The sequence below is a fragment of the Helicoverpa armigera genome, chromosome 1 (assembly GCF_030705265.1).
Source record: "Helicoverpa armigera isolate CAAS_96S chromosome 1, ASM3070526v1, whole genome shotgun sequence".
Taxonomy (NCBI): domain Eukaryota; kingdom Metazoa; phylum Arthropoda; class Insecta; order Lepidoptera; family Noctuidae; genus Helicoverpa; species Helicoverpa armigera.
The window spans coordinates 10,201,267-10,216,034 of NC_087120.1; the positions used below are offsets into that span (position 1 = coordinate 10,201,267).

Sequence of the window (14,768 nt, forward strand, 5' to 3'; positions counted from 1 at the left end):
AAATTCCCGCCGAATCAACGGTAAAGTAATATGTCAAAATCTTGTCGAGCAGAGGGGTTAATGAAATTAAAAATATTACAACAAAAATCAAAAGGTAAAAAATACAAAAGATAAAATAACAAAAACTAATTCCATCGTTAACATTATTGCTGCAGATGCTTATAGTTTGAGCCAAATAACTATGCATGTTTGAGACAGCCATGTCAGTCCTCGATTAAAAAAATAAGATGGTGGCAAAAAAATAATGTTGATACGAAAGTATTATCGACGTTGAATGGCATTGCTTGTTCTGCAGCCAATAAGCAAGTACTAGGGCTAACCTCCGGTCACGCAAATTGCCCACTGAATCATATTTCAGTCTTCACCACACAGACTATGCATTTAACGGGCGGAGACTTTAATAGCTTATTATTTTGGCAGCAGAATAATTCCAAGAGCCACATTTATCTATTTAAATAATAGGTGAGAAGTAAAAAAAGGACAAATTCAAAACTGATTCAGCAAGTAACGTCATTGTACCTCTGCTGTGTCCAGGTTTGATTATTTTAGAGCACATGTATCCAAATGGCCTCAAGGTCTTAGGTCAATAGTTGGAACTTTTCTTAAGACTTACTTTTGGTAAAGGTATCGGAAACTCCTGTGGCGATTAAATATCAGGACTCTTACCTTCACTGCATCCCGATCTTTATCACACAAATCATCATAAATCAATCTTTAAATAGGCTTCGTAATAACAGACCCATTTGTACAAGCAAATCTAGTTAAGCGATGCAAGTCGGAAATTGCGCTGCTTATCGAGACATGCACTGCGATCTAACTTGGCCTTGAAGCCTGGAAGGTCTCTGCACTGAACGAAGACCAAGGTTAAACTATATTGTATCATGACCTACTTATATTGTGATAATTGCGCTGCGAAATCATATTTTGTTTTAAATGAAAATTCTGCTGAATATACACCTGCTTCCTCGTATTTTAATTTTTTTTGGCCATTACTCAGTACTTATTTAAATTTTGTAGTCTGTTTGGGAGTCGATTCAATCGTGTTTTTTTTTTAAATATTTGTCTCGAAGACGACTGACACAAAAATCAGAACACGACTGAATATAAAAACTAATGAAGATTTCTTTAAGGTTACTACGATGATAGAATCTCAGAGAAATTGAACCCCATGATGTAACCCTATATAGGTATAGTATACTGCTGCTATTTCGGTTTGGACTTATTGACGAGTATCTATATTGACCAGAACTTTGTACAAAAATAGGTCTTCACTGTTTAACCCCTCTGCTCGACAAGATTTTGACATATGACTATACCGTTGATTCGGCGGGATATTTTGAATCGCGACATGGAAGTCAAAAATTTGTACTAACTTTCAACACATGAATTCTAAGTCCGTAATGCCTGATAAGAAGTATTTTACCTATAACTTTAGAGCTCACTTATTTGACAACAACATGCAAAGGTCAAATGGGGTCAGTTAATTCAGAAAAATATAATAATTACGGTGTTTTTAAGTCTATCGAAAAGTTAGGCTTTTCAAATTTGGTGAAAACTTACCAATAAATAATCGCATCACTTTCTCAAACACAACACAAACGTCATATTTATAACATTTTCAATCCATTGCAATACATTTTGTGCACTTATTTATGTTCAATAACTAAAAAATCAGCACATAAAATACACAATAAAAATGAACAATATTTACAAGATCAAAGTCACAGACAAGTAGAGTTTGGAATAGAGTTTTTTTTTTTTTTTCAATCATCGGTGTGCATTCGATACCTAAATCGGATATTTATTATAAATAATCGAATACCAATTTTATATATTTTTTTTAATAGCAACTTATTTCAATTTTATTTATTAATTTTAAATTATAGGTTCAATTTGTTTTTGTTGTTAAGAAAAAAGATGTTTAAGTTTTATGAAAGTTTTTAGCATTAAATTTTTATATGTATTATTTATTTTGGTGTTGCGTCATTCGTAATAATTTTTAACTTTAATTGAATTTTTATTACCTATTACGGAATTTTAATTTATTCTTATATTATTTCTGAACAATTCTAAGATTTTGTTTCGGCGGAGGGTAAGCCTGCTCATAGAGGTATTTAGCCTACTTCAATCGATCTCAGTGGCGTGCACTTGGAGAGGCCTATGTCCAGCAGTGGACTGCGATAGGCTGATGATGATGATGATGAGGGTAAGCCTGGTGTTCTGAAATATAATGCAATTTGTAACTACCAAAGTAATGTACTTATTTGATGATGAGAAACAATAATAATAATTGATTGATTTTAAAGTCACCAAAAATTTTAACCGAATCCCAAAAGGAGGTGGTTCTCAATTTGGATGTTTGTTTTTGGTCGAAAGGGTATATTCCCCATATTTGTTATTAGGTCCAGGATCTGATGATGGAAACCTTGAGAAATCGAGGGCAACTATCGAAAATTGTAAGCATAGATAAGGTTATAACTTGACACTCAGATGTATGTCTGATAACACTATGAAACAGTAAAGGTTTGGAGCTGACCTGATGATGGAGACCAGAGAAGGTCGAGGGATCTCGACAACCGAACTTCTCTCGTCTCCATCTCCTTCACTGTTGCAGAGGCCTCGTAAATACGAATAATATAAGCACAAACACGAGAAAGTTTAAATATTCAGTTGTCGAGTTCCCTCGAACTTCACTGGTCTCCATCATCAGTTCAGCTCAAAACCTTCACTGTTGAATAGTGCTACCAGGCAAACACCTGAGTGATAAGATTTCAACCTATGTATTTCTGCAACTTTCGAAAGTCGCCCTCGATTTCTCAAGGTTCCATCATCAGATCCTGACCTGATGATAACGGGACCACCTCGGAAGTATACGCTATCAAACAAAAAAAGAATCATTAAAATCGATAAATAAATGGCTGAGTAATCGCGTAACAAACATACAAAAAAAAACGGTCGAATTGAGAACTTCCGCTTTTTGGGAAGTCGGTTAAAAATAAGTCGGCGGCGGCCATCTTTCCATCTTGGACCAGCTTTCGATGAACAGCGAACTATTTGCCCTTTCAAACAATGAAATCGTCATAAAATTTTGCGATAACTACACCTATCTACGGCTCTCGTCAAATAGCTTTGCCGCTCAGTTAAAAGTTGGAAGTAACGAATCGCCATTAAGTTTGGCAGGTCTACAGGAATCCTGCACATAAAACACCCGAAGAAATAAATAAGTCTTCATTTGCCGTCTTCAGAAACCCTAAAACCGAAGATTTTTTATTCCGGCTACAACGTATTTTCTACCACTGATTTTCTAGCATTTTTTCAAAATAAATTAAGTCATTTTACTTTTCCTAATTTATTTTCAGATTATGGTAAGTACCTATACAAAAGTGCAATTTAGTAATATTATAATATAAAATTATTAAATCGATTCTTTATTTTAACGAATCGGATCATTCGATGCAAAACTTCTATCACCGTCGCCATCTTGTCTATGCGTCTTCAAATTTAAAAAAACAACTAATGTAAACAAACATGGCGAGTTCGATCAGAATTCCCGGTAATTACGATTGGATTTTAAAAAGGTATATTTCTAACGGGATGCTAAATATGAAAGGTTTGAATGCGTAAAAATAATTTAAATTTATTTAGTTATTTTATTTAGTACTCACAAATGTGGTTTGATTGGAAAGAAAATAAATATGAGCGTAAATAATTAGGAAAGTGTATGACTGATTCGCAGACCCCAATTGGGGTCTAAACCGAGCTTACGGTGACATTGATGTTCAGACCCCGATTGGGGTCCGCTACGGATTTGACGGTTAAAATTGTCTTACGATACTAACCGAAAATTTAAAAAAAAAACTCATAACAAAACAAATCTTACTGAAAAAGCACTGGCATAAAAAGAAAAATATAAAATTTCTGTCAAGGTCAAGAAAAAGGTGGCAGAATGATACCAGCACTAATCTCAAAAAAGAAAAGCTTTTTTTCCAAGTTACATAGGATTGGCTGTTGCTAAGCAACCGGTCTGCACGTGCAAGAGCCTTCATCTGCACGTGTAGGCGCTTAGAAGCCATTTCATATAAATATAATAACATAAATAGGTACATACAAACCGTTGTCGCTTCGAAGACGCTGCACGCTGCAGTTGGCAGCTCGATTCAAAGCAGTCCTTAATCTAACGAATGAGCTAGATATAGTAACGTCATTTTAAATTGACAAAATGAAAAGTATTGAAAGCTGATCATGTTGAAATACGTTCAAATACAAATAATTTTCCTTGAAAAACTACATAGGTAGTTTTCAGAATATTGTGTATTCACGTTAAAAGTAGCCGAAAATCGATCTCAGTGGCGTACACTTGGAGAGGCCTATGTCCAGCAGTGGACTGCTATAGGCTGATGATGATGATGATGATGATGACGTTAAAAGTAAATAATTATATTAAACATAAAATTGATATTTAAAAGCTCAACAGGTTATTTTTTTATTCGTTTTATAAATAACGGTACATGTCAGAGTACTATGCGAAAACACTTAGCCATTAGCCGGTTAAATATAACTAACTATTCTAGGTTTGGTAGCAATAAATCCCAGTACCTGGAATCGACCCGAGAGCTACACGATTGGAAATTCGAAATTAACGTTTACCGTGTAACGGCATTCAAATATTTATAATACATTTATCAGTCCAGTTATGAAGCCATTTTTCATTTAGGTAGATTTCGGAACAGCGGGAAAAGATTAATTTAATTTCATATAAAATATTTATAGATAAAAATAATGAAAAATATTTATTTGTGTTCTACAGAGAAAATAATCTCCTCATCATATTATCCAGAAGTACCATTCTCTATTCAATCGCTTCATCCTATATGAAACCTTTTTGGGTATGTAACTCTATTATTTGTTGGATGAATTTTAATAACCTTTACGGATTATTATTACACTAAAACATTGCAATAAAAGGTAGTGGTATGTAAAGCTTATTTATTGGAACCAGATTGAATTTATAGGCAATTGCACTGCTCCGTATTAGCAGTAGAGATATGATAAATTGATCGTGAAAAATTATTTAGTTGATATGGTTAACTTAAAAAAGTCGTCAGTTGAGTTTTATCAAGCAAGAATTTTCCAAACCATACGTTCACGAAGTTATCTAAAGTACATACACGTACCGTGAGTGTTGCATTTCTGCTATGCATTGCAAGTTTAGGCTCTCTTCACTCACAGTTTCCGAAAACGCCACCGTAATAGTTGCGTAATCTAGGCAGCACAGGCACTTATGCGTGAAAAGCTCTAGGTCGATAAAAACATTACGAGTCGTAAACACACATTTGTGATGTTCACCAACAGTCATTCCTTAGTAAGTTTATTCATCATGGATTCCAGTATACGGGTGCAAAGTGTTCCTTTATTCTTAGTTTACGTTACCAATTAGTGTTATGTGGCTGTCGCATACTGAGCGCTGGGAATCTATGTACCTATGTATGCTAAGGATTGCTCTCATGGTCTTGCAATGTCCCAGGAATTCCTTTCAAAAGTTGGCGATGCTCATTAGATGACATTTTACTGTCCCATAGTAAGTGGAACATATAATGTACCTAATTACCTCTTATCGTAAAAAGAAGACACATTGATAGTGATACACATAAGAAAGTGGAATAACCATATCAGTAATTATTTACCTATTTATTTGCTTCAACTTGGGGGTGGATTATTTGGGAATAACATAGAAAATCGCGCTCCACATTTGGCCGACGGCGCCATTTTACTTTTTTTCACTGTTGTCAAAATAATCATTCATACACATATTTTACGAGTAGGTATCAAAATGTTTTATACCTCTACGTCAAGTGTATTATAAGTTAGTAGTAGTTACTTAAAAAAACGAAATACTGTTACAGCAAAACTATTTACTGAATCGCAATCGTATATTAAATTAAATAAATGCCTTCGAGAGAGGCCTTCATTAAAATCGAAACCACCCGTTTACACAAGGTTTGGATTCTGAAATTTCAACCTTCAAACTGCTAGGGTTTACTAGGTCGTAAACCATTATAATTACACTAGAATTGAGCTAAGCGCTGTGCTGTTCGTTCTATCGCACCTACATGAAACTTTTCAGCTACTGGGTCAAGGTTGCGTATGATGAATGTTTATTTATTTATTTATTTATAATGTTAAATGATGATATCAGAATTTTCTTCAACAGATTTTTTTTTGTATATTTTATGAATCCAAATTATTTAAAGTTTACAAATCGTCTTAAGAATTTTAATAGCTGGAATAATCTTTGTGTTCAGATTTTTAAAAGGTATTATCATTGCTGAAAGATCGTGGTATGCTTTACGACAAAGAAGAAGAGTAACCAGTCCTTAAATAAAAAATTGTTTTATGCTATATTATCATTTCGGAATGTCTGGAGTCAAAGCATTTTTGTGCCACCCGCATCTGCACCCGCAGTAAATTAGGTCTTGAGTGCTGTGGTCAAGCAATTTGTAGTTGGCTAGTTAAAACCAGTGACCAATAAGTAATTTTTTATTCTGTAGTCCAAAATAATTGTGCATTTATTTAAGCCCTTTGTTCAGCAAAATCAGATTTTAATTAAAATCCATATGAAGTTAGCTTTTGTTTGTGACATATAATTTACTTTACACTACGTTGGTTGATGATTGTATTTGTAAATATATAGATAGGATATAGTGGTAATTCGTTACCAGGAATAATTGGATGTTTTATGATAAAGAGAGCTTCATGTACCAAAAATAAGGACTAATGTAAAATGGGTGATGGTGATGACTTCTGACAATAAATTGACATATTTGTTTAGCGGGATCAACAATGAAGAAACAAATTATGTCGATGAGGACGCTATGTTATGTTGGTTGTTTTGTGATGTGATTCATTCAATCTCCGTAACACAGAATCCTTCTCTGCACTCAGCTCCGGCCAGGAAGACAGATTGAAGAAAAAGTTTCATTACTTTACCACGAATAAATAGGTCATCATCATCCCCCGAGCCTTTTCCCAACTACGTTTTAGTCGGCTTCCAGTCTACCCGGATGCGGTTGAGTACCAGTGTTTTACAAGGAGCAACTGCGTCTCTGATCTCTTAAACCAGTTACCCTGGCAACCTGTACCCTTTGGTAAGACTGGTGTCAGACATACTGGCTTTGACTACCCGTAACGACTGTCAAAGATGTTTAATGACTGCCGGGACCTTCAAAACGTGCCGTCTGAATCACAGTCATGGTGTCCAAGATATACTTAGAAAGTTCTAATTATAAAGCTGTGCTTAGAAACTATTTACAAACTTATGAAAGTTGCAATGGTACTTGCCTGACCTGGAACCGAACCCTCGCTCTCAAGTATGAGAGGTCGGTTCTTTACCCACTAGGCCACCACGACATACCACGAATAGGTGCACAATGAAAAATATTTTATCATCATCATTTGCCCGTTAACAGCTGTGCACGGACGTGTGTTTTACATGCGTAAACATTTAAAATCATGGAGCACAATGTAATGTCTACGTGCCTTTAGACGCATGGAGATGCTTATCTCCAAAGTGTTAAATAAATACAGGCATAAAATACAAAAAATAGTTCGAGAATTACATATTTTCTTTACCGTTTTCATTGTATTTTATATGTTGGCAGTATTTAAATATATCTACGTAGCTTTACTATCCAAATGGTATCCACATTCTCTGCGTTAACTGGACCAGCCGAATCGTACCTACCTACGTACATTGCTACGGATATTGAGATCTTTCAATAGATAGCCGGCATTCAGCCACTTGACTCGGAGATGAACATCTGGCATGCACCTTAACAACGAAGGAGTTTTTACCCATTTGACAAAATATAGATATTTCTGAAGTGAGCCATAAATATTTTAGTTTCGAACCTAATTGTTATCAAAATTCATAAAAATTATAGACTTGAGCCCACATTACATTGTCTACTGAGTATGAATGGATCAAGAATAAATGGATTTCAGTCAGTAACATATATTCCGAAGGAAGAATATTCAACACGATTTTACTGCCTGTAGAAAATACAAAACTAAAATTTATGCAGGTTGCTCCAAAGGCTGGTTTTTTAACCGGTATTCCCGAATTTTAAAATGTACACGATATCCTCTGCATCACCACGTCGTTTCTCACGTTCACGAATAAAAACAACTCGAATTAAAGCGTCAAATTTTAAAATGATTTGCATTTTAAAGTGTTCAAGATTAAGACAATTCACAAAGTCTTCCGTTTTAATATCATCTCTGTTACGCATTGCGTCCAGTATTATACACAATATGTCTGGTTGTTAAGAGAACTCGTAAACTAAATCGAAGTGAATGTTCTCTGTGCGACCTTGAGATCGCACGTCTGACCCAATAAAAATGTTAGTGTCTACGCCCGTCGGCGCGTTGCGGCTTAATTTACGATCACTGCAATACTTGACAACAGATAGCAAGAGTTAAAAACTAATATTGCCGGAACAGTTTGACCAAAAATGATTGAGTAAGGACAATACCGCGGTAACAGGTAGAGGGGCTAGGCAGCTGAGGGCGGGCGGCGCGCGGCGGTAGGGCGGGCGGCAGGGCGGGCGGCTCGGAGCGATACGAGCGAAGCCTCCGCACTCGCGCGCTCGGCGTCGTCGCGCGACCACGGCTGCGCGTTCGGTACGAACTCGTTACGTAACGTCAGTCACGGTAAACATTTGTTGATGCCATCGCGCGGCACGCTTGCACCGCTCACCATACGCGCGCACCCGCCATGTACGAACCCGTGACTGACAACAGTGAAGCCGTCGCTATGGCTACGCCGAAATTTAAGAGCGGCCAAACGTTCAAATAATGTAGAAATGACCACCGCCAACTTAACTGTCACACATTCCTGCCAATATTTATAAGTTATATTTAAAATATATAAGTGCTTACATTTTGCTTGTGATATCAGACTGTACGTGGACATGATTCCGTTCGAGTTTATCCGATGGGAACATCGTTGGGCGCGATTTATAGCTGAGTTCACCTATCACCGCTTAACGTGCGCTTACACTGCCAGCTGAGCCTTCGTTAGAAAGTTAAGTTAGATTTAAGCGAGAGATAACGTCTGTAATAGTAATAAATATATATTAGATATCGTGGACGTGAAGCCGTCGAGGTTTATCGAAGCCGGTTCGTTCATTACCAAGATTCGCGACAACATCAGCTCGTGGGTGCTGTGGTGGCGTCAACGCCATCTTCGGATGGGCGCACCGCAGACACCAAAACCAATTGAGGAAGATGACTGCGTGCCTAGAGTGGCCGTAGTGGAAGATATCCGGGAGGTGCAACAAGACCGCAAAGTGGATCGTCGTCGGGCAGCACCGGGCCCGCGTCGTCGCGGGCTCGAGAACGAGCTGGAGGGCGAGCGCCGGAGACCCAGGCGCAAGCCGAGGAAGAGGTGAGTCCGACACCAGCATACGAGCACCTCTCATGTCCCCACATCAACCACACATCAACCTCACTTCACCACACTTCAACATAAACAAAACCAAACTAAACTTTATCAAGTCCCATGGCCAACTTGTAAAGCACAGTAATATTTAAAACTTTCGTAACTAATGCCAGTACAACGGTGTTAGCTAATGTTGAGTTAATCCTTGGCGTGTTGAAACATGAAATTACGTCTGCGTGCGACCTGAGCTTAATATTGTGACCAATTTAGTTCTGCGGTCGTTCTGACATTGAACAATTTTAACGTAAAAATGTTCATGTAGTCACCTTGGAATAGTGAGCTGTTTGCGAAATCGTTGGGTCTACCGCATCGGCCTCCGTCTACGATCGATCTCCAGCGAGGCCTCATTATACCCACACCTTAGATGTTCCCAAGTTTTTTTATTACAGCTAAATTATACTGAACAATCCGCTAGTCTCCTTTGAAATTTAACACGCGAACTGGACTCTTTGCGAGTTATAAACTTGTAGAACTTCAACGATATGCGGGAACACTAATCGGTGACGATAATTTTATTTTAGCGGCTTTGATGTTTTAATGGTTCAGCTGGGGCAATTAACGGACGGTTTTTATTTGTAAACAGTGTCCAAACTAAGTAACTTAATCAGACAATAAAACGTTACTTTGTTGCCGGCTCTAAACTGTTAATTGGTTAAATACTCAATAGCTAAGTTAAATACAGAAGTAATTGCTTGTAGTTTTTCCATTAGAGTTATTTACACGATGGCTTTACTATTTAACCCCGACCTAACAAAGCGAGGAGTTCTGCGATTTCTCTTTATCTTTTATATTGAAATTGAAACAAAACAATTTAAAAGATAGGTGATTGGTTTAACTGAAGCTGCTCTTATTCGTAATAGGTGGATATAACCGTAGGGTTCTTTTCACTTTTCATGAACTTAAAATAGATATGTACTCGTTTTGGGTATTAGACGAAACTTTATTTGGAGTTGGAAGGTTCTAATTTTTAATTAATTTTATTAAGTTTTGTTAAGGCGGAATTGAACGGAGTGTATAGTTTCGAGGCCATATTTAACAGTATGCTTTTTAAAAGTCATAGGATTATTTCTTCGGAACTTATCGCGGCTACGTAACAGCCGCGCTTATCGATTACGGTAAAGCAGCCTTTCTCGCAGTCGATTACTGGATGGGTGACCAACGTATTATGACGAGTTTCGGAAGGCTTGGAAAATTGGTTGATCCTATCTGTCATTTGAACATTTTTGGCAGTCTTCATAGATGAAGTCAGAAAGTCCGACAACCAGTCTTACCAAAGGGTTGCTTGGATAAGTAGTGGGTTGGGGAATTCAGAAAGGCAGCTGCTTCCAGACACTGGTACTCAGCTGCCTCCAGACACTGGTCTAATCCGAACCCAACATTGTTAGGAAAAGGCTGGACAGGCTCAAGACGTAACTGAAAAATATTACTGCATCGGTTAAGAGAACCTCCTTTTGTGGAAATCGGTTAGAAATTAATACTTAGTAGGTATAGAGACGAAGAATGATAGATTGCAAAGTTATACATACATAGGTACCATAAAATCATTGAGGTTTTTTAAACCTCCGACTAGGTATTTTGGCCACACTGTACCTAGTTCATAGGAACTATATCTTAATTATATTACTGCCAAAAACTGTACGTTCACTGTTGAGTCCAAAGTTTAAAACTACAATTACAACTTTATTTTAATTGCGTTATTTATAACATGCAACTTTGAAACGAAATTAACTGTCTAGGTATGTTCTGTTTTAGCCTTCCAGCACCATTATACATTTTTGTCATTTTTAGGGTTCCGTACCCAAAGGGTAAAACGGGACCCTATTGTTTTCGTTTCTCTGTCCGTCCGTCCGTCTGTCACCAGGCTGTATCTCATGATCAGTGATAGTAGAGAGTTGAAATTACAGATGATGTATTTCTGTTGACGCTGTAACAACAAATACTGAAAACTATAATAAAGTAAATATTTTTCGGGGCTCCCATACAACAAACGTGATTTTTTTGCTCATTTTCTAAATAATGGCACGGAACCCTTCGTGCGCGAGTCCGACTCGCACTTGGCCGGTTTTTCGATTAGGTCGTGGTCAGATTTTATCAGCACTTAAGTTGAAAGGGTTATCATAGTCAAGGACTTCTTTACTGTAGGTATACTAGGCACTTCATCGTCTGCCTAGCCTTTTTACAACTACGTTGGGATCGGCTTCCAGTTTAACTGGGTGCAGCTGGGAACCAGTGTCTTAGATGAAGCGACTGCCTATCTGACCTCTGCAACCCAGCTTTGGTAACACTGGTTGTCAGAATTTCTAGCTTCTGACTATCGACCGTTAGATGATGTTTAAATGACAGCCACCAATTTATCGTGCCTGTTGAAGCACGGACAACTCAACATGACAAGATGGTCAAAAATTCACAAAGCGACCGCGCCAAGCTTTGCTTAACCTTATCATCACCATTCGGACCCAAAATTTTAAAATTTTCATAGTTACAAAATGACGTCACTAGAGTGCCCTAAAAATTACTATTCGGAAAGACCAACCAATCTAATTAAAACCACTTACTTATTCAACTACGACACTTATGTAATCGGGACTCAAACTAGTACTTTCATAGGCACTTAAACTTAAATAACCAGCGTCCAAACCCTAACAAACATCTAAACAAATAATATTGAATCAAAACTTAGATTATCTGAAAACTTGAACAAATCATGTTACAAGTTTATACCGCCGTTGTTTATGAGTTTTCAAGAACTTTCACGCAACTAAAGAAATCAATTTCAAACATGTTAACCGTATGTCGTCATATCCCAACAATATCTATAAAGCCTGTAAGGACAAAACTAATAAACGCTTATACATAACTGGTGATTTTTTAGTCGGCCGACAGTTTTGATCGCTTGCTAGATAAGTATCTACGGAGACGTATTGAAGTGCGCACATAACAACGGCCAGGTATTTGACCGACATCAGACCGAATTAAAACTTTGACAGAATTTTCGATTAACTTAAAAAAAAACAACCGTCGGGAAAATTAACGCTCAATTTCAGTGTGCGGGTAGGCTAAAGGAAGAAAATTATTCATTTTTTATAATTACCTCTCCGCTGTGGGTGCAGTGGTAGCTAGTGTCAAAACTTTGCTGACTGAAACCCATCTTCTGCAACCCTTTGTGTACCAGGACCGCGGCCGTGGTAATTCTTCTGAACACCCACAACAACGGCAACTTTGGCCCTAAGACGTCCCGTAAAGTCCGTCTTCCATCCTATATCCATGTTCTAGATCTATCTATCCCTTGGTCAAATTTCATCCAAATTGGTTCAGTCTTTTTTCGCGACAACCAAACAAACCTTTTCCGCATTCATAACATTTAGTCTGAATAAAACATAATTTGGGCGACAGAATAAATAAGTAGTCCCTTCAATCTAACCGGCCAACTTTGAATTACAAGTGCACTTGTACCAGCCGTCTCGGATATTCCGGTACATTTAATTCGACAACATGCCGCTACAAAGCAACCGCCTTTATAAATTTAAAAGGCGTAAAACAGGAGTCAACGAGAGGGTACTCATTTGAGCTCTTTTATACTCGAACAAACACTGCTGCGGCCTGTCCTATATACAAGCCCTTTGGTGTTCTCGCCTATCTGCGGTCGAGACGCTTGTTTCCTTAGGAATACGAAGCGAGCATAGTGACGTGGATAAATAGCAATAGTAATATGTAACAAAAGTATTCGGGAAAAAATCCGAGACATTAGACAAGTTGCCGTAGAATGACTGATAACTAATGATGGATAATACAATAAAATCCATCTTTAAATTGAAGCTTTAAACTCGAGACGCTAATACTCAATTCTGAATTTATGATTGTCATAAACATCTCTCTTTACCAGTATAGATAAATTGGCGAATGAAAAAGAAAAAGAGAAATGAGTCTTATGGAACATTAAAAAAAATGGCTACTTAAAGGACAACTTCTTTTAAAAAACTGCAACTGTAATTACAAACACGAGTTGTGTTAAACGTAAAGAAAAAACTTCTTCTGTACTTACATACTTAAGATATGTAACTTATGATTACTTTGAAATTGTACACGTGCACATCTATGCTAAGTTCTTGTTTAATTAAGTTAAAAAGGAGCTACAAGGTTACGAAAGGATTTACTAAGGACAGCTGTCCTTAGGTATAAAATTACAGTTTTTTTTCCTCTTCTTATCTTAAAGCTGGATAATAAAGCGCCTGTAATAAAAGTCATTAAAATACTGTTTTTATAGAATTGCATATTTTTTATATAAAAAAGAGTCTGAAAGAAACGCCAGCCATAGAAAAGACGAGAAGCAAACGTTTTTTATGTCATAGGCATTTAATGAGGAGGGACGAACCACAGTCCAGAAAAAGTGTTTTAAGTATGAATGTGGGTGGAAAGAGCAAATTAAATAGTTAATAAAAACAATAAGAGAAATGTAGAAGCATTTCTCTAGAGACTAATATCAGTCGTCAACTTGAATGCATGGTGTACACGAGCGTGAATTGTACGGATCGTAGATAGATACAGACCTACATACTGCTAGATACACGCTAGAGTGTTGCAGTCGCTTCTCGTAACACATAACGATTGACAAGCGGACATCTATCGCTATCGTGTCGCTTACGAGCCTTCATAAACTGTGATATCATATATCCAAGTATTGTTTTGCAGAAAGTTACAGTTTTCAGTACTGAAAGGAAATGATAACTGGCTGACTGAAAGAGTTGTTGAGCTTGATAAGTTTCAAGTGACACCAAATTAAAACTTATTGCAAAGTCGCATAAGACCAGCCTGGCTTGTTCTTATCAGTCAATTAGGTACCATGGAATAAATAAAAATGCATTTAGAACAAGTTACTAATAATAACAAAACAGTTGTTTTTCTGTGTCGTACGATTGCGGACCGGAACAATGAAAATTATTGCGGGTCTGAGAGTTGTGTGCATTTGTAATGATAAATGTTCGTAAAAGAATCCAATACATAGTAAAAAATATGTAAATATGTAGTTTAACCACATTATTCAATTAAATATATTGCTAATAAAATTCACATATATACATATTAATCAAGCTTGATTTGATTATTGAGTACTTAAATCGTTTAATTTATTAAATACTTTTTATTAGTTCAGCTATGCTGATCAGAGTGATGTCCACAGAGATTTATATACATATAATATAATATACCACAAAAGCTTTTCAAATACAATTAATGAAATACTCATATGTTTTAAATAAATATTTGTGGTCAA

The 14,768-nt window shown here is 36.8% G+C and overlaps 1 protein-coding gene across 8 annotated transcripts in view; it reads left to right on the top strand.

The window, feature by feature from the left end:
• LOC110374605 (potassium voltage-gated channel protein Shaker) overlaps positions 1 to 14,768 on the top strand; it is a 281,576-nt gene that overhangs the window by 14,360 nt on the left and 252,448 nt on the right. For 4 of the 8 annotated variants that reach the window (XM_049838181.2, XM_049838184.2, XM_049838190.2 and 1 more), the window contains exon 1: positions 8,624 to 9,445. The exons of 1 other annotated variant lie outside the window; for it this stretch is intronic. In XM_049838181.2, the coding sequence (XP_049694138.2) occupies positions 9,249 to 9,445 (197 nt within the window). In that variant the 5' untranslated portion in view covers positions 8,624 to 9,248. Of the gene's footprint in view, positions 1 to 8,621; positions 9,446 to 14,768 lie in introns of those variants that run through there. 3 more of the 8 variants (XM_049838188.2, XM_049838232.2, XM_049838219.2) reach the window with 3 other exon arrangements.